Here is a 20,589-nt window from a genome sequence, read left to right as displayed (position 1 = left end):
TACTTTTACAATTAATCGAGTTCTTGATACTTATTATGTTTCTAAGCTTTTCAAACTGGAAATAGTCCGAAGACGCTCAAAGAGGTTACTATGGTTAGGTTTTTCTGATATTTCTTGTTGGAATATTAATCTTTCTCAGCTCCTTTAGATTATTTCATTAGTATTCATTGTTAAAATTCGTTAACTTTATCTTGATATGTGTTATGAGTTCATGCTAAAAATTCTTTCTTTGTTCGATAATCAATACGGTTAAATAATTTTGCTTCCATATAGTCCAAGTTAAATGGAATTTCAAATACTTATTGACTCTGTAAGGGTTGGAATATCATTCTAAAAACTTTTTAGGGTGATCTTGTACGACTCAGCAGACTTTCCACCAAGTTTAGATGTTATAGGACTCAAAATCATTTGATAAAACCTTAAAAATTTATGTTTAGCTTTAACTGACTTTTGTGACGGAATAAGCAATAAAAAAGTGCTCTTCGCTTGTGTTTTTCGAAATTCAGGGATGAAGGTGTAAGGAAATCGTACTTAGAACTTTGAAATTTGTATATAACAATTTCAAATGAGAAAAACACAAAATCTAATTTTTTGGAATATCTCATCAAGTAATGCTCGAGGAAAAAATTTCAACAGATTTGAAATTATAATTCGCAACTTATTGGAAGTTTTCATCCCCAAATACTCAAGAATCGTGATTTTAGACTGAAAAAACCGTTTTTGACGAAAATTAGTTTTCACGTTTTTGCCAAAAGTGTAAAAAACACTGACATTAGCGTCCAGCCATTCAAATTTTTAATTAAAATTTAATACAATTTAAAGATCTCTCATACTGTATAATAATCACGTCAATCAAGTTTCTAAAACTCAAAAGCACTATAACGGGGTAACCCTCGAACGGGCATTTTATACACGATACGCATCCCTATATCAAAACATACCAGAGGGGATGCATGAAGTCTATACCTTACTTTTAAACAACACTCTGAATGTGAAAAAAAGATTATGGTTGAAAGTAATACCTTGTTAAAAAGATAATTTTGAGTGGAATAATTCAAACAAAAAGTATCTGTATCAGCTATTGCCCAATCAGAGGTTTCGCGGGTTGACATCGATGTCAAAAACAATAGCAACAATATTTTTTCCGATATTCACTTTTTTTTGCCTGCGATGGCTTAAAGCCCGACATCTAGCCCTTCGGGCTTTATAAATATCTTGGTTTAACTTCTAATTTTCATAATATATGGAGAAGGGTTTAGACAAGATGGATCGGAGACGTATATTGTGTAAGTTTTGGTGTCAAATATTGGTTAGCTTCTTATGAGGCCCCCCAGCGGTTTGCGTGATTGCGTGATTGGGACTTTTTTCTTGCGTGATGGCGTGATCAAGAGTTTGGCGTGATGCGTGATAGGGCAAAAATTTGAGGCGAGATGCGTGATTTGGGCTATTTTTCGCTATTTTTTGCGTGATGACAAAATTTAGCGATTTTCGTGATGCGTGATGGAGAAAATTTTTTTGCGTAATGGCGTGATTTGGGGTGCCGCTGGGGGGCCTCTCTTATAAGTATATGTTTTGGAGTAAAACTGTCCCCACCTATACAATCATATTTTCTACAATTATGTCCTACAATACAATTTTATTTATAAGGGCTGCCTGCAACCATAACTTTAGGGCGGGAGGGTGGTAAGAAAGATTCTCATTCAGCTTCAAATTTTTCACCGACGGATCAAAGGAACTCATCTTTCGGTTCATTTCCACCATTATGAATATGATATAGGCCCGAAGCAAAGACTTTTATATAAAAAGGGTGGAAGGCGGCCACCCATTCGCCTGGCCTTGGCGCTGAGTTGGTTATTAGCTAAATTACAGTTAAACTACAATTCAACGGGTTAGATAGACGTACACGTTTTTTTTCATAATAACAAACTATATAAGAACATAAGGCTTCGATGGCGAAAAAGTTAAAAACAAGTTAAGAACATTTTAGAGACTTTACAGACTCTGAAACGGCCAATTTCTTAAAAAAATAGAAAAAATGCTCACAAAATGATGAAAATAAGGACATGTCAAGAACATTGTAAGGCTTCAAAAATTTTGGATGTACTTTTTAAAAAATAAACGTGAACTTGAATGGACAATATTAAAATTAATTAAAGGGGAGTTACTAGTTTGAGCATATTATTCATGATATTCATGACGTAATGTTTTCTTCGGAAAGACCCCGGTTTTAGCTAGTAGTGGCTAATATAAACTAGACAAAAGTTATATAAAATTTGCTACTACTGGCAAAAACCGGGGTCTTTCCGTAGATAACATTATGTCATGAATATCATGAATACTATGCAGTTGAAATTTTTCACTCTAGCGTTGAAAAATGCTTTTAAAATATATTGCAAATTTATAAAAAAATTGGAGAATATTTTTTTTGTGAATTACGAGTAATGTTCAAACTCTATCAATCATTTTAGATAAGTAATTCAAAGAAATAAAATCATGACGGAATAAAGTCGGATTTTTTATTCAAAATTTGAAATGCAGGTTGCAACGAAGCTCGCTTCAAAGACACAAAAAAATAGACGTCCAGTCGTTTATATGTTCATGGTTAATATTTCATTATCCTAAATGTTTCACGCCATACAGGATGGCAATCTTCAATGAAATTCAGTTGTACTTGATCTTAAATCATTTTTTATACAGGATTTTTTATGAGAACATTTTTTGAAATCTTCTTTGAATCGAAATCAGACCTCAAGCAAAGCCAGCAAAGCAAATAAATGGAGTCTGCCAAATTACACCAAATTACACCATTCAATCTATCAAAAGCATTTATCTCTAACTATGTGCCCTCAGGCTATAATGTTCTAGGCATTATGTTAACATTGGCCAATCCGATTGCTTGTCAAATCCAGTCTCTTCTTCGTTCTTTATGAGTTGATCTGCTGGTCGGCAATTTCAACAATGTTAGGGGACTATATGCTATTATTCAAAACAACTCACGTAGTCAAACCGTAAACCTAGGTTTACAAAGCGCAAACCCAAGTTTAAAGCGCAAACCTAGGGTTTAAAGCTTAAACTTAGGTTTTCGGGTCGCAAACCCAGATTTACGATATTTAACCCAGAATTATTTTACGATATTTAGGCTTCCATAATTTAGCGCACTTGTTTGTTACCCTCTTATACCGGTTAAATGGTTAACCGGTTAAATGGTAGACCAGTATTAAGTTTGGCTTTTTCTTATCCCTGGAGAATCAATGAATATAGGAAATTCCCTTTTTTGGGAAATTCCCTTTTTTATACCACAAGTAGTTATTAAGCGCACTGCGTAGGTTAAAGAAACGTGTACATTTGTTTTGTAAAATATCATATGCAAGCAGTATCCTTATACCGTGAAAAGCACAGCTCAAAATCATATATTTACGCTGTGCCGACGAATCGATATTCTATTCATCACGCAATCAACGAAGACAAAAGTAACCATGACGACCATCCAAGATCTTGGATGAAGTTCAAAGTTGATATTTTTATTCCCGTCGTTGAAAACACAACAAAAAAATATCATCAATGCTTTTTAAAAAGAGTCAGTGATAGAGAATCATATTGTCTATTATTTCGATTCAATTGAAAGTGACATTTCCATAATTAATAGTTTAGTAATTACTGTTATACATTTGGGGATCGTGTAAAAGATTTCTTTCGAAAGAAACTCACTTCGATTACACTTGGAGGTTTCTGGGGAATTCGTAAATAGTAAACTGCATACTGATACAGTTTGCTAGAAATTAATAAGGTATTATTTGCTCTTCATCTTTGATTCTTTCTACAATGATTAGATTGACACGTGCGCGATAAAATTTCTATTATTGGTCTTCAGAGGTTAATATATTCTTCGAAAACTTAACCTCTGATACTCAGGGTAGTATCCTTAGATAACCGGATTTTATAGAAGACCAATAAGTGGCTCTGGCCACTGCCAAATTTTTGAAAATGAAAGTTATTCAAATGTTCATAAAATGTTGAGAAAGCTGAACAAAAAAGATTCGAAATTCAATCTTCTAATTCCTGCTCATTGACCAAATATTTGAGCATTTTCAGTTTGAATTTCGAAAAAACAGACAAATAAAAGATTAATTTAAATGAAATTTGCATTTGAATTAGTTTAATTAAATAGGTACCAATGATTAAGATTCTTTTTCAAATACACCTGCACATATATGGTGTGTAATTCTATCAAATTTCAGTTTCAAGATCAAATTAATTTTTTGATAAAAAGTAAAAGGATAAATACAAATGCACGCAAAAGTAATAACAAAATACAATCAGGTTTTTAACCAATGTTATTCTACAGAAGGTCTTTGCTCTATAGCTTTATTAGCTTCGCCCTTTAAATTGCAAATACATTTCATCATTTTCTTATTCAACTCAATTAAATTTGCTCCATCATTTGATTAGAGCTGGAGAAGATACAGTTGTGAATTTTCCCAAAGTTTCATCTTCATTGGAAAACATACCGTGAAAAGCACAGGCAAAAATCATATATTGACCTGTGCCGACCAATCGAGACTCTATTCAGCGCGCAATCAACGCAGAAAAAAGTAACCATGACTACCATCCAAAATCTTGGATGAAATTCAAAGTTGATATTTTTATTCCCGTCGTTGAAAACACAACTCAGAAATGTCATAAATGCTTTTCAAAAAGACTCAGTGATAGGGAATCCGAGAATCATAACATAAAGATCTGCCTATTATTTCCATTCCATTAACAGTAAGTAACATTACCAAAACTAATAGTTTAGTAATTACTGTTATACATTTGGGAATCAAGTAAAAGATTTCTTTCGAAAGAAACTCATTTCAATTACATTTGGAGGTTTCTGATGAATTTGTAAATAGTAAACTGAACTGCTTACTGATACAGTCTGCTAAATAATAATATGGTAATATTTGCTCTTCATCTTTGATTCTTTCTACAGTGATTAGAACGACGCATGCGCGATAAAATTTCTATTATTGGTCCTCAGAGGTTGATTATATTCTTTGAAAACTCAACCTCTGATACTCAGGGTATGGAAAACAGTAATGAGCGCCCATACCTCTACCTTTCACTGCGGGAAAGAGTGAAACGTTTCCAAAGTCCCCATAATAGAATTCAAAATCCCTAGCCATTAAAAAACAAAAGATTTCCCTTTATTTTTGGCACTCGGCGCTTTCCTTTTCCGCTGGTGCCATATACTGATAGTTTTACTGGTACAGAGTACAGAAGATTTTGTGCCCCAACCTTCTTTACACTACTGTCACACAGTGTAAAGGTAGAGCATTCGGCTATGGTGCACAAACTCATGGGTTCAACCCACAGCCGGGGTCGTACCAAAGATTTCGTACTTGATAATAACTCTCTGGTAAATGAAAGAGGAGGAATGATCAAAGGCAAACAGAATAATCCAGTGAGAATATAAATTGCACTCGCAAACTAACTTGATTGTAGAAGAGTTTAAGGGCTGTAAAGTACATTATCTCTACCCGCTATAACCCTCACTACAACCCTTGTCTTAAACATGGTGTCAAATATGTGATTTTTTTTGCCAGGAATTTTTACAGGATACCATTGCATTTACTTAACATCGCACCAGAACCCCAGAAGTGCTTGGTTTATTTCAACTGCAATGATACTAACTTTTTTCTTCCATTTTAAGAGATTTTAAGTTTGCCTTAAACATAAATTTTTGAGCTCAGTATCACTTTTAGCTTCCATAATGATATTTGCTGTTCGCCTAGAATTAGATTTAAGAACATATTATATAAACATTTGTGAAATATATGGCAAAATGTTATATTCGATATTGTAAATGAAATTTAATCTTCCCACCCTGAACCATGAACTAAATAAATATTTCATATTTTTGTTTGTTAGACCCAAACACTTATTTTTGCTATAAATACCCCCTGTTTCATGTAAAATGTCACATTCAAAACTCAGGATGAAGACTTTGATCGTTTTAGCAGCCTTGATCGTGGCCACTTTGGGTAAGTGAATATTTTTGAGTCACCCATGCTAATAAGGTCAACAATTCTAAGACTATATTCTAAATTTCTTTGGGCCTTGTTTTAAGTTATATTCTGAGATCCTAAGACGAACCTAAGACTTTAAGTTTGAATGCTGAAAACCAAAGTCAACCCAGTTTGGCACACAACGCTGTTTAAACGTTCAACTAACGTTTTTAACGTCCACAACGTTAATAATAATAACATATGTTTTAAGTGGCATGCTCCGAAAAATTCTACAGCTTTTAGGCAGCTAATGAATTGTTTCCACGAAGGGCCACTAAAACGTTAAATTAACTTTTAAAAAACGTTGGGTGCCACTGCGAAAAATCTACCTTCCAACCCCTACCCTATTCTTTTTATAGCCTGTTCAGACAAATCTTCTATCTGTTCTCGATACAACAAAAGACAATGTACCCATCCCTATTTGAAAGCAAATTGTGCTAAATATTGTGGACACTGCTCGACAGGTATATTGTGATTTATATGATCTTCTCTCCCAAATAGACATTCCCCCCACTAATTGTTAAGAGAAAAAAATGAAAAAGCAGGTTTTTTTTTTTGAGGTACCGGAAGTACTTTGTGTTAAGTTAGGAAACTGGTTAACTTACCCCAATCCATCTCTCAACTAACGAAAATGGCAATGACAATAGAATCTTGTTCCAGGAAGTGAATCTTACACAAAATGACGGTACCACGAGTACAATTTGATGAAACCACTCATCTCTAATTACCCTAATTACCTGGCTAGATCGGGTTTCTCACATGAAGGGAAGAGTGTCTAGTTTTAGAGCTATTGTTTTTGAAGTGAAAAATAAGTTCTGAAGCAATAAAAATACAAATTCATATAAGCTATCAACGTTTCCTTTGTAATCACATTCAGGATGTGTTGACAAGAACACAAGTTGTCCACGATGGGCTCCATCATATTGCAAAACCAATGCATACGTGAAAGCAAACTGCAAGAAAAGTTGTAACATGTGTGGCCCAAGTACCCCTGCTCCACCAACAAGTGCACCAGGAACCTACCCACCCCAAGGATCATGTGGACGTCCACAAGTTGCAATGTCCAGAGTTGTCGGAGGACAAAACGCAAAAGCTCATTCATGGCCATGGCAAATCGGACTTCACCGCAACGGTGGATTTATGTGTGGAGGTTCAATCATCAACAGCCGATGGGTTGTTACTGCTGCTCATTGTGTACATCGAAGAAGTGCGAGTGACTTCAAAGTCAAATTAGGTAAGTAATGGTTACGTATTGGTGTTTCATAGGCCTCCTAAGTTCTAGGGTCACTTGAAAAATAAACAAGTTAAAGTTCAATTTCTAAAATTTCTTTTAAGTGACCCACCCGAGAACTCTCAACAAAATTTTTTGTACATTTAATTAGTATATTTTAGAATAATGCGCAGAAAATAATAAATAAAGTGATGGGTAATAACTAAGTGTTCCTGTTTTCAATTGCTATCTTTTCTCCTGTTTCTATAAAAATAGCTAATACTATTGCCTTGATACTCGACTCAATGTAAAAGATTACAGAAAACTGTCTAAAGATCCTAGATCGCTAGGCTATCAATGAAGAATTCGACTCGCCTCTCTAAACTAAAAATATACTTATTTCTTTTCTGCAGGAGACCACGATAGACGAAGAAACGAAGGTGAACAATTCATCCAAGTTTCAAAAATTATCACTCATCAAGGTTACGGAAGCTTGAACAATGATATTGCTTTGTTACAATTGGCTACTCCAGCAAAATTCAGCAAAAATGTTCAACCTGTCTGTTTACCAAGCCAAGGACAATACCCAAAAGTTGGCAGCAAATGTTACATCACTGGTAAGATACAGAGTTATTCTTTTAAGTCTCTGGTCAGTTTGCGTGATGACGTGATTGGGAAATTCTTGTGTGAATGCATGGCTCCATAAACGTGAGCGTGATGAAGAAAAACGGATTATTTTATGCTTGATGGAAAGTTTTTGCGATTTTTTCCTTATCGTGTTGAGAGCAGGCATGGTGGTGTGGTAGTAACGATGGGTGTCACTGGGGGACCTTAAATCAATTTTTTTGAATCAATTTCTCCAGTCCAAAATGATCGCCCATATAAGGATGGAAAATAGCATGTTTCAATTGGCTACCACTCCCGACCCCGTGCCTTCCAGGCTAAAACTTCCGTTACTGATGGAAGCCTGAGAACTATCTGGTGCTCTCAGTATAAGCATAAAGTATTAACAAACTGATAATACGCGGGAAACGAGGTTGATTGGCTAGTGCAATTTTCTGTTCTGAAATTCGTTGGCGATTCATACTGGATTTTTTATTATTTGAAACTTTATTGGGTATATTTTCACTGGGGATTTATTTTGTGTCTGTAACTAGTAAGTTCTATTATGATAGAGTTTTTTTGCTAACTGCTTACTGGTTTCTTTTTAGGATGGGGAAAAATTAGACATCCAGGAGGTTCACACACCATCCTTCAACAACTTGCTTTGACCATCCAAGATAAGAACACCTGTTCCAGAAAGAACAGTAAATATGCTCGCATCACTGACGCTATGCTTTGTGCTGCTAACACTGATGTATCTGCCAATCAATCTGGCTGCCATGGTGATTCAGGTGGTCCATTCGTTTGTCAAAATAGCGATGGTTCATGGGCATTACATGGAGCTGTCAGCTGGGGATCACCAAGATGTGACATCAAAGATGCTTTCACTGTTTTCGCCAGAGTCGGATATTTCAGAAACTGGATCGAACAAAACATGAAATAAATTCGACCAATCAAAATTAACCATTAGTTTTTACCCTTAAACTGTAGATCAATAAAATATCGATGAAAAAAATTGAATTTTCTTTTGTTATGAATTTGCCAAAAAATTAAACTCATCTCCTTTACTGAGTTTAAAATCTAATTCAATCGTTTGCATAAGTTTAAAAAATTACCACCGCAATCAGCGGCAACAGTTACCCCAGATTGATTCCTTAGCATTGTCCTCTTCTCTTTCAAAAATGATTGAGGGTGTCAAGAAAGATTATTAGCTTTGTAATTTTTTTCAAGACGAGGCAAAGGTCGTACATGATGAAAAATATGAAAATAGTATATAATACAACATTTTCAGCTGTAGCGACTGTTGCTTCAACAGTAATTAGTCATGAAAAAATAACTATTTTTATCTGACACCCTGTATTATAGTCTAATACCTAAATTGGTACAAAATTTTGAAATTCCTGAAACCCAAAATTAGCATCTTCTACAATCAGTGCCATAACATATTGGCACTTTTGGCCAATTTACCATTTTTCGAAAATTGAAGTTCGAGCGAGTATGTCAATTTCGGGCCTTCAATTTGATTTCAACGATTATTTCGATCTGGGAGGGATTTATTGGTTTCCAGACTATATTTCAAGCCCTACTGGACCATTTTTTAACTAAGGTCCTAAGGTCCTCCTAAGTCTTAAGTCTAGCGTTAAAACTCAGAGTTAAAACTCTACCCTTTCACGCTCATATTCTCTGGATAATTCAGTTTTAGACCATTTAGACTCATTGGTATGGATAAAATGCCGTTATATAAACTTAATTTTTCTGTCAATCAGTTTTTCAGCATTCTCAAGAGCGTAAGTTAAGATTATATCATTTTTCCTATCGGAAACACCCGAAAAATCTGGAAGGAATTTGACCTCTACTGTTTTTCTATATTTCTATTTCTAGTAATACACAGGGGTCAAATTCTAGTTTTTTCGGGTGTTTCGGATAGGAAAAACGACGTAATCTTGACTTATGCATATAAAAAATTGTTTGACAACTGGTGGGTCACATCAAAGGGCCCCGGTTTGAGGGCCTGAGGTATATTCGAGTAAATTGACAAAGCCCACCATGATTGGGCAACGGAGAAAATATTTGAATTTTGAAGGGCTCAATGTGCTATTTTAGGACCCATTTAAATTCAATTTGAAAAAGAATTCATTTAAAAATAAGGGAAATCTTTTAAACGTACAAGTAGCTATTTGGGTAAAAACATGAGGGGCCATGCCCTCTGGTACCCCCCATTGACAGGACCCAGAGAAATTAATTGTGAATTAGCGTGAATAGTTTTCAAAAGGGGAACGAGGAGGCGCAACCATGGTTTGCGCACGCCAGGAGAAATTTTCAATTTTCGACCCTACTCATAGCATTCGACTTTATTTTGAAGACTAGCTAGCAACTGCTAAAGACAATTGGAAGCTACAAGGATAAATGGAAGATAAATAGAACTGTTTGCGCCGTTTCTTTTATGTTTTAAAATGAGATCTATAGGAGGCCCCACCATAGTTTGGGCCGATCAAGAAAATTTCGAATTTTAAACCCTCTAAATTGGATATAGAAGTACGATTCAAGTAATAAATATAATTTTCACGATCATGCTGAACTGCAAATTTCACGCCATCACGCCTAAAAAAACTCGATTTCACGATCACGCCGGCACTTCATTTTCACGCCATCACGCCGTTTTTCCAAAATTTCACGCCATCACGCCACGAAAAACCCTCCATCACGCCATCACGTCAACCGCTGGGGGGCCTCATTGTAGAACCATTAATTTGAAATAGAAATTATTTCATTGAAGCAAGTTTTAAGCCAACAATTCATTTCGCTTCAGGTCCGTCTAATAGTTTAATAAGATAAGTTTCGAGATAAAACTCTTTCATTAAATCTTTTTCTACACTAGTGAATGCTTTGGACTTGATTGGTTCGGCCATGGAGGTATAAAGATAAACAGGAGTTGAATGTGTCGATAATTAGTCGTTAAAGTCTTTTGATTTCTTTTATGAAATATGTCAAAATAAATTCTAAGCTCCCCGATGAAATAAAGCTTTTTAGTAGAACTCGAGTTTCCTCTGAACATTCTTACTATCAGTGTTAAAGATTTCTATTCTTTAATATACAAAAATTAAATAAAACTTCGTCCACGAATCAAGTTTATGTTCAATTTCGTTATCCGTTAAATTTTGTTTTGAAAAGTTATTTTCTCAAGCCAGAAAATGAAAAGTCCTTTATAAGCACACACGATTTCAGACTCAATTTGTAGACATAGAGTCGCTGGAGAATTTTGGAGGAAAGTATCAAGTCATATAGTTCACCTTAAAGAAAACATTGATTGAAAGATCATTTGATGAAGTATTGCCAAGCTTACAGACCTTTTTTAGTCCAAATATTTTCTTACACTGATGTCAGAAACAATGAATCTCGTCTCAACTAATTTTTAAAGCTTCAATGAGCTAATAAGATTTCACCTATGGATAAAAGGGCTTATTAAAAATACACGATGTATGAGATTATGAGCATGCATACCTCGTAATTTTTTTAATCGGCGAGCATGGTTACGATAGCATACATCTCCTGTTTCTTTATACCTCCATGGTTCGGCATTCATCCTACCGAGAGTATCACACAATGCACCGGTAGAGAATTGAAAATCTATAAATTGCTTGGTAATCACCGTTAATCACTTCGAAGTTAGAGAAAAAAATTCTTTTTGAAGGTAACTCCTTCACTTTGGGTGCTTTTTCACTACGCTAGATAGATAAGTGGTTTTCATCAACGGTACTTTTCATAAATTTCTAAGAGTTGTAAAAAATATACAATGAAGATTCGTGCTTAACATCAGATTTTGATCGCTTCATATCAGCATTCCAGATTATTAAGGTCGAAAATTGGTCACTAAACCTTTTGTTCTCCAAGAGAGGGCTAGACCTCTCTTGGCTTAATGACCAATTAAGCGAAAAAGGAAGCATAAATAAATTGGTTGCCATAAAAGTAGCAGAATGGACAGTGGGATTCTTTTGTAAAAAAATGGTCATATGGGAAAAGTCCGATAGAGTTGAAGAGCAAACTTTCATCTGTATTGATTTGATACAAAAGACGAGGAATCTTGTCACAGAAAATGTTCATTAGAAGGCTGTAATTCTAAATCCCTTGATATGCGAGTTGATGATTTTTAATAAAGTTTTCTTCAGATTCAAAAGGTTGCAAACGCTTTGACAGCTAACTTGGGAGTCAGTAATGCTTTCCTATCAATTTTCTTTGTTTCAGCTAATCGATTTTCGCCAGGAGGCTCAGTAAAAAACCACCCTAAACTTAACATAACATTCATAGAAAAGTAATAAAATTGAGACACGTTCGATATACAATTCTTATTGTCCGTCACCAAAGACTTGATTTCAAAGAAAGTTTAACTGTGATACTTACTGTACCTCCATCCAAGATTTTTGGATGGTCGCTATGATTTCTTTTTAGTTTTGCCAATCTTGTGAATGATGCGACCGTGTGAATCTCGTGATAAAAAAAAACGTGTGTAATGACATTAGAAAGAATTAGAGTGAATTGCAAGCAGATCCTGGCTAAAACTTCTTGCACTTTGGGGAAAATCACATTTTATTGTCAATAGGGAAATTAAGCTAAAATATTTATTCGCCATAGTATCTACGACTACAAGTATATGTATGACTTCAACTATACTTCACAGGTCGATACTAATTTGAGCTGTAAAGCTGCTCACTACATTTTTTTACTCTCTTGCTATTTGTCCTATTTTATCTGAGTCTCATCATCAGGTAGGTCCAGTCAGCATATTGCTGAATGGGAAGGGAAATTACGATATCCCAGGAAAGGCAATCTCGCAATGTATGGGCAGGCGAAATCGTCGGCCTTTTCAATACACGTCAGATCTGAATCTGACGGTATTCCAAAAAACATAAGACGTATTATAGAGTAATATGGTTGTAACATGATATATAATATACTATTTAAACATATTACATCAGACATTAGGCATTAGGTAGTCTGGTGTTTTTAAGAGATATTGGCCGTTCTAGGGTTAGGGCTAGGCCAAAATATTTTTCTGGTTTCAATGGTTTTGTATGTACTTCAGTGTTTTTCCTTGTTCCATCAACTAACTTTGAATTTGAAAGGAGTTTTCATTAGTAATGAGCAAAAGCATGATGACATGATGGAGTATTCAATTTTTCTAAAAAAAAAGCAATTCTGATTCCAGGCAGACCTTCAAGATTGAATACTTAATCCATTGCTCTTCGGGAACTAGTCTCATCGAGTTAATAGTTGAGGAATACTTTGTCGGGAAAACAGTCGTTTATCTGGGTGGTAAATTTTAGTCTCTTTCCGCCGAACAAACCTGTTGTAAAGGGTATAAAATCTTTCAATTTTTTTTCTGACTTCTTTCCAGGGGGAGCACAAATTCAAATTTTTACAGACGAGAGTAATTGAAAATTAATGAACGGGGAATAAAAAACTTTCACCAATTTCAATTAAATTCTAAATTGAGATAAATTCACCTGTTTATATAGGGATTTAAATTTCATCAACTTTCCATATGCAGCGCTATTTTAATGAAAATGTAGTCAAATAAAGATGAACTATTATGAGAATGAATTTGATATATTCTGTTAATTTGAGAAACTTTCGAATGTCGGAAATGTTTGTAATCAGCACTTCAAAGCAAAAATCAAGTGATTTGATTCAATCAGCTTTTATTTTTGAAAGAAACTTATTTGTTTAAACAAAACTGTGAAAAATTATTGAATAGTTTTCTCAATCCAGTCTCTGAATTGACCAACTCTTGCAAAGACACTAATTGCATCTTTTGTGTCACATTTTGGTGATCCCCAGCTGACAGCTCCATGTAGTGTCCATGAACCATTACTGTTTTGACAAACGAATGGACCACCTGAATCACCATGACAACCTGACTGATTCTTGGTTGTATCGAAGTTTGCAGCACATATCATTCGATCTGTAATCTTTCCGATCTTCGAATTATGTTTTGCGCAAGTTTCTTTACTTTGAACAGTTAGACCAAGTTGTTGAAGGATGGTGTGTGAACCTCCTTGGTGACCGATCTTTCCCCATCCTTAAATTTATTGAAATGATGACTTATAAAAAAAAGTTAAAGCCTCGGTATATATATACGTGATCATTAAATTTAGGGCCGAGAGAATGATAATGCAAACCTAAAATTATGTATTTGAAAGCCTTATAAAACTTTAATATATAATATTCGATGGAGGATACTATTAGATTCTAGAAATTTCGTATAATATTTTAATATATATATAATATAATATACCCTTAAAATCCACTTAGAGGTACCTTTTCAAATATCACAAATTTACAAAATTAGGATATTTTGCCTCCATCCCGATAATAATCAGAGATCCCAGCATTTTTGCTTGGGCAAATTTAGAAAATCACATAACGACATTACTAACTAACGATCCTTGTCATCATACCATTCAAAACTCTGTTTAATTGAATATTATTTGACTACTTGGCTTAGCTTACCGGTGATGTAACATTTGCTACCAACTTTTGGAGCATCTCCTTGGCTTGGTAAACAGACTGGTTGAACATTTCGTCCGAATTTAATTGGTTGTTCCAATTGTAATAAAGCAATGTCGTTATCAAACTTAGATTCCCTTGAATTTTCATAACTATAGTGGACAACAGCTTTTGATACTTTTATGATCTGCTCGCCTTCATTTATTCTTCGGTCATGATCTCCTAAAAGATTCAAAAAGTTACATAACCTTTAGCTTTATGATATAAACATTTTCTTCTACTCCTGTATCCTCTTGTTTTGGACGTGTGTGCCCATAGTATAAGAAAGCCGCGGCTGGAATATGTACCACATTGTCTTTTCAGTTACCATCTCTGTCTCAGAGCTTTATAAGAACATCAAGATTGTCCGTTTATTATTGGTACATAGTTTTTGAAATTTTTCTGTTTTTTTCCTTCACAAAAAAATTTTTTGTTGCTATATTATATTATTGCTATATATTTTTGAATTTGTACCCAATAGAACACTTGAACTAATTTTGGACATATTTTAGGGGTATTTTATGGAAACAAAATTTTTTCGCCAAAATTGAAATTATAAGAACTATATTCAAGATGACAACTTTCCTGTCAGTTTAAATGATAAATTTTGAAGGTGCTGGCTTGAAATTTTCACAGTATTATCTTGATGTACTTTTTCATTGATTTCTAAAAAGATTTCACTGAAATATTGTGAAAGCATTTCGAGGCACCTCATTAATTTTTGAGTTCTTTCAGCCCAGCTATTTTGTGCTTGTTTAAATTTCTTAGTGTTGATTGCCCCCCCCAGCAGTTTGCGTGATTGCGTGAATGGGCATTTTCGGTTGCGTGAATGCGTGAAAATTTGAAAAAAAATGCGTGAATGCGTGAATTGAAAAAACTTGCGTGAACGTGAAAATTCACTTTTTGATTGCGTGAATGCGTGAATCTGGGCTTTTTTGTGCGTGAATACGTGAATTTTCCCTTTTTTCCACCGATCATATGCAGTTTTCCCGATTTTCCAATGTTTCCCCGATTTTTCCTGAAAATTTTCCTTGATTTTTCCTTTACAATGATTTTATAATGCAAGTGTAGTATCAAGAGCATATCAGTAATGTCTAAAACGCACTGAGAAGTAAGTATTAACGACAAACCAATAAAATTTACCATTATAGATGCTACATTGCTGATTTCTTGATCAACAAATAATCATCAAATACGACAGAGATAGAACAACAGAAAATCAAATGTTATCATTCCAGCCGCGGCTTTCTTATACAATGGTGTGCATGACGGAACTCGACAGTCCTCTTGTGGATATTTTTCAAGCAATGTTTTAAAACTATCAATTTTCTGTCGATTTTCTACCGTCTTATACATCAAACAGATATAAAGGAGAGGTTAGGTATTTAGATTAAATTTACTTTTGAGAAGTAGTAAGTATAGTATTTGAACCACTACATAATTGAGCCTTTTTTATTCTTAAAGTATTTTTTTTGCTGTTTGATTGAATGCAATTTGATTTACCTAATTTGACGGTAAAGTTTGTTGTCAGCAAAGACATTCCATTAACACAATGAGCAGCAGTAACAACCCATTGGCTGTTGATGATTGAACCTCCGCACATAAAACCACCGTTGCGGTGAAGTCCGATTTGCCATGGCCATGAATGAGCATTTGCGTCTTTTCCTCCAATAACTCTTGTCATTGCAACTTGTGGGCGTCCACACCTACTTAAGGGCGGGTTAGTAACAGGTGGATTTGTAACTCCAGGGCAAAATCCACACGATTTCTTACAATTGGTTTTGACATACCAGCTAGTGTAGCAAACACCTGCCCAAATTGGACATTTCACGTTTAGGTCAACGCAGTCACCTTCTAAAAATCATTAAATGATACTCTTACGCTCCCCAATACGAATAATTATCCGTCATTATTTTGACCACACCCTCAGACTTGCCACTTATCTGATTATTTATTTTATTTTCTCAAAGGACAGGAGCAGCAAATCGAAATCAAAAATCCAATATTCCACCAACAACCAGGTGTAGAATCAACCATCATTTTATGAAAACACTCATGTCTCATAGCCGCGGTGAAACTTTTTTTCAAAAATTCCATGTGGGACGATTTTGAAGTGCAATATTATTTGTTGGATTTCAAATGGGAACTTAATCAAAGTCTCCAAATTTACAAGTGGGACTGAAATTTTACTGTATTTATCACACCAGGACGAAATATCGGCCAAGAAGGGGGTCCAGTTGGGTTTGTGACACAGGGCATAGCATAAGACGATAGATAATGTATCCTAACCCAGTCTATTCAGCTTGCTTGATCAATGTATATAAAATGAATAAAAAATGAATCCAAAAATGAACATCTTATCTCTAGCATCAACTTTCAGGCTCCAGGAGAATCTACTCCAGAGAGACATTTGTTTGCTATAATTTAGTAGTCCTCCAGGGGAAGGTAGCTGATAGAAAATCCTTAAAAAAATGTTCATGTGATGTTTTCTACGGACACCCTGATTGCCAGTAGTGGCAAATTTTGAGAAATTTAAGTTAGAGAAAGTTGATTAAAATTACCACTACTGGCTAAAACTGAGTTGTGTTCGAAAAAACATTACGTAATGAATATGATGAATACTTACTTGGTGATGGGGTTGTTACAACACACAATCCGCAAAACTTCTTACAATTGATCTTTAGGAATTCATGGGAACAATAATAATCTTTATCCTTAGAATAATGTTCCTCACAAAAATCTACACCATCTTGACAACCTACGCGGTAAATGAATGTTTTGAAAATAACCTACCCTGGCGTAATCTCGGGTACCTAATAAGCGCCCCCTGCGGATTAATTTTTTGATTTTTATTCCAGCCCCCTGCTTAATAAGTTCTTGGGAAATTTTTTTATAAAGTTCTCTTATTTGCCCTGATTCTGCTGCATTAGCCTCAGTTTTCCACCCAGGACATTTTTTCAAACCCCCCGCCTATCAGAGATTTCTTATTTCTAAATACTTAGTTCTAAGTACTACTGCTAGTTTCTTGCCTCGGGAACTCATCAGGTGTACAGATTAAAAAGAAATTGATATTTGAAAATGTAAATACAGTATTTTGAAATTGAATCCACTTTCCTTGCTAACTAGCACCATAGTATACAGGCACTGTCCTAATATGAAATATGTGTCTGATATAAAACGGGAACACTTATGTGAAAACAAAACTTTTAAAGTCACCAATTTGTCTGTAGCAAACGATCGGACACCCCTGTATTGAATTTTCTTGGGAGTCTTGAAATTCCTACTGGCTTACCTTGTGTCAATGAGAAAAATGTAATCAAAAGTATGATGTGTTTCATCGTTGAACTTTATCTCATCATAGAAAATTGAATTATTGAACATCAAAGAAATAAATAGCCGAACGAAAACGGAGGCTTGTTTATATATAATGTCTATATACAGTTTTAATTATACACCTGAACTAACTATTTGAATAATTGAATGTTACCATAAGGAAAATTATACTCTAAGGCGTAAATAGATACGTGGCATTGATAGTTTTCTAATATGATAAGAGCTGTAATGATACAATCTGATCTTCAAACAAATATCACACAGGAGTAAAACTGATTTTTTTCATTAAAAGCCCTAAACCATGAATTGTCAGCTATCCATCTAATGTAAATCGACCTCAAAATGTAATTGACTGCTCCATTAAGTATTAACCCTTTGAGCATCTCGTTGGAAGGGGGGCATGAATTGGTATCTTCGGTGAAAATTTTGGTATCATTTAGGCAAGGCTAATTTAATTCGTTGTTTTACAGGCCAACTACCCAAAAAAGAGGGTCGGCCGGTCGGCGATAAAAGAAAACCTCATGGTTACCATTTATTTGCGAAGTACGGTTGACGTTCGAATAAATGATAGATTCGAATTATAGAGATTACTTTAGGGTTTCTCCGTGACGGGAATGAAAATAAGTTCCAGATGGTCCTACTTGCTCCATGATTGAAAAATTTTGGGAAAACCTCATTTTTGCCCCCATTTTGATGACGTCATAAAAAAAAATCTTGAATATTTTCAAGTAGGAGAAAGCTTTTAAATTCAAATTTTCACTAAAGGTATAAATCGATGACAGGTTTTTTCGAAATATTTCGCTTTTTTAGTAAGTGGGACCATCTGACCATACCCCATCTCATTTTCAATATCGAAAATGCTTCGAAAAAATATTTAAAAACATTTACATTAAAGGGGTGAAACCTCAAACAGTCATTGGGGAGTGCCTTACGCCGAGTAGGTTTGTAGAAAAAGGGTCATACCGCAAAAAAAGGGAAAAATCAGTGTATCATTGATCATCTTTAGTCCTTCTCAGAGAGATTAGAGGGTTAAGAGGGATGAGAAAGCTAGTGGCTCGACAATTTTGCATAAGCAAAGGATTATGGTCCATTTACCTAGTATACTCATCTGATATTCCGATGGCTGATTGGTGGCCACCCACGCTAAAACTCTAAAGGAGCAGGCCAATTTTCCCGGGAATTTCCAATCGGAAAAGAATAGTAGTCGGCCTTCGATGTGCCGCCGCATCCCCAGTCGGGTTTAACTACCCGTGCGCGTAAAGCTTATAAGATATTTTGCTTGGACCCGCAAATCCCCCAAAACGAGGGCTTGGTTACCAGACTTCCCACTGCAAAATCCTTGACGCAGTCTTTCAAAATTCCGTATTCTAAACCTTCCAGATGTTGATGAAAATTTTCCCGACCTTCAGAGCTTTGGGTGCCAGATAAGTAATATACATTTTAATGAAATGCACCTTGTGTTGTGCAGTAGCACACACTTTTATAATACGATACCTAGCTGGAGAAACTATCGTATAAAATTGAAGTGAAGAAAATATTATGAGTAATTTCAGAATTTTCGCATGATTTTCCTCCGACTAATTGCTATTAATGAACTGAATATTTTTGCAACAGATAAGGAAGCGCAGACAAAGACAAGATTTCTCAATATGGAAGTATAACGGAACGGAGTAAACTTTTACAGTGACTTTTTATGATGTTTTAATTAACTTTTAATTTGATTTTCCGCGTTTAAATCAAGTTCAATCAATCATTTTTTAAATGAACACAAACTTGAGTAATTTTCCGCGTTAAAATCGAGTTCAATCAATCATGTAAATCAACACGAACTTGTGTAATTTTAAGTTGTTCAACAAAACATAGAATATAGTTTATAAGAATACTCATGACGAAATTGGCCAAAAAATTAGAATATGCTAAGACTATCGCCATCCTGGAATTTTACTAATAAATCTAAGACTAACTGTAAATTGCCGATTATCCCCTAGTAAAGCTAATGACTTTCACAAAAATGCCATTTTATGCTTTGGACGCATGTATAACATTTTTAATATATAGTTTAAATTTTGACTCTATAAACCTAAAAATGCTGTAAAAATATTTTAGGGTGATTTTACCCAAAGAGTTAAGATGAAATGAAAAAACACCATTCTTATAAAAAAAAACAGGTACAGTTTAAAAAGTTCATCAGAGATTTTCTAAAAAAATAGTTAAACAATTGGTTGATACTTTAAATCAGGCTAAAGTTGTGCGTTTTGGCAAGTTTTGTTTGGCCAACGTATTTAAATTTAGAAAATATTGCAAGCTTAAAAGATACGTACAGTAGTCTTCATATCTCGAATCTATATTATCCAAATGCCTCCTTTAACTGGAGCAACTTCGTTGGCACCGAGAAAATTTCCTAATAAACTCTTACAAAAAAACCTCTACTACTCGAACCTCCAATTCTAATGTTTACTTAATTCGAACAGATTATTTTGTCCTTTGAAGGCTAATTAAGACTAATAACTAATATTATGGCATTTACAAAAAAAATCTTGATCAAAGTTTTCATGATAATTTAAATCTTACTTTTTTACGTACTTCAATGTTTCCACATGTCGATGGAAATTTGGGGGGGAGGAATATGATGATTCCCACTAAAGGACTTGAATAAAAACATAGAAGGGGTTCTCGGGTGAAACAAGGCATGTCCCAAATATATTTTGCGTGACGCACACCGCTTCCCACTATTCATTAACTTTCATATATAGCTCAAAAGAATCGTATCAACGAGAGGATTTCAAAAAGTGGTGGGTCAAAAATTTACATCAAGCCATTCTCAAGATATCGGCCAAAAACTGATTTTGACGT

At 34.7% G+C, this 20,589-nt stretch overlaps 2 protein-coding genes across 3 annotated transcripts; one reads left to right on the top strand and one right to left on the bottom strand.

Annotated features, from left to right (window-relative positions):
* Positions 1–5,920: 5,920 nt before the first annotated feature.
* LOC136814714 (chymotrypsin B-like) lies at positions 5,921–8,880 on the top strand. 2 transcript variants are annotated; one of them, XM_067071131.1, is made up of 5 exons: positions 5,921–6,023; positions 6,407–6,511; positions 6,925–7,281; positions 7,671–7,874; positions 8,469–8,880. In XM_067071131.1, the coding sequence occupies exons 1-5, from the start codon at positions 5,957–5,959 to the stop codon at positions 8,801–8,803; spliced, it is 1,068 nt and encodes a 355-aa protein (XP_066927232.1). In that variant the 5' UTR covers positions 5,921–5,956; the 3' UTR covers positions 8,804–8,880. The 2 variants fall into 2 exon arrangements, with proteins under 2 accessions (XP_066927232.1, XP_066927233.1); XM_067071132.1 differs by lacking the exon at positions 6,407–6,511.
* Positions 8,881–13,539: 4,659 nt separating this feature from the next.
* Positions 13,540–17,787, bottom strand: LOC136814740 (chymotrypsin B-like). The gene is made up of 5 exons (XM_067071161.1): positions 17,696–17,787; positions 17,030–17,161; positions 15,907–16,257; positions 14,368–14,586; positions 13,540–13,936 (listed from the first exon to the last, which is right to left on the bottom strand). Exons 1-5 carry the CDS (start codon positions 17,739–17,741, stop codon positions 13,602–13,604), a joined length of 1,083 nt encoding a protein of 360 aa, XP_066927262.1. The 5' UTR covers positions 17,742–17,787; the 3' UTR covers positions 13,540–13,601.
* Between the last annotated feature and the right edge of the window lie 2,802 nt (positions 17,788–20,589).

This window comes from Clytia hemisphaerica, unplaced genomic scaffold (genome assembly GCF_902728285.1).
Source record: "Clytia hemisphaerica strain Z4C2 unplaced genomic scaffold, Clytia hemisphaerica genome assembly, whole genome shotgun sequence".
NCBI lineage: Eukaryota > Metazoa > Cnidaria > Hydrozoa > Leptothecata > Clytiidae > Clytia > Clytia hemisphaerica.
The sequence above is the reverse complement of the archived record's forward strand: the minus strand, read 5'-3'. Positions and strand labels throughout refer to the sequence as shown.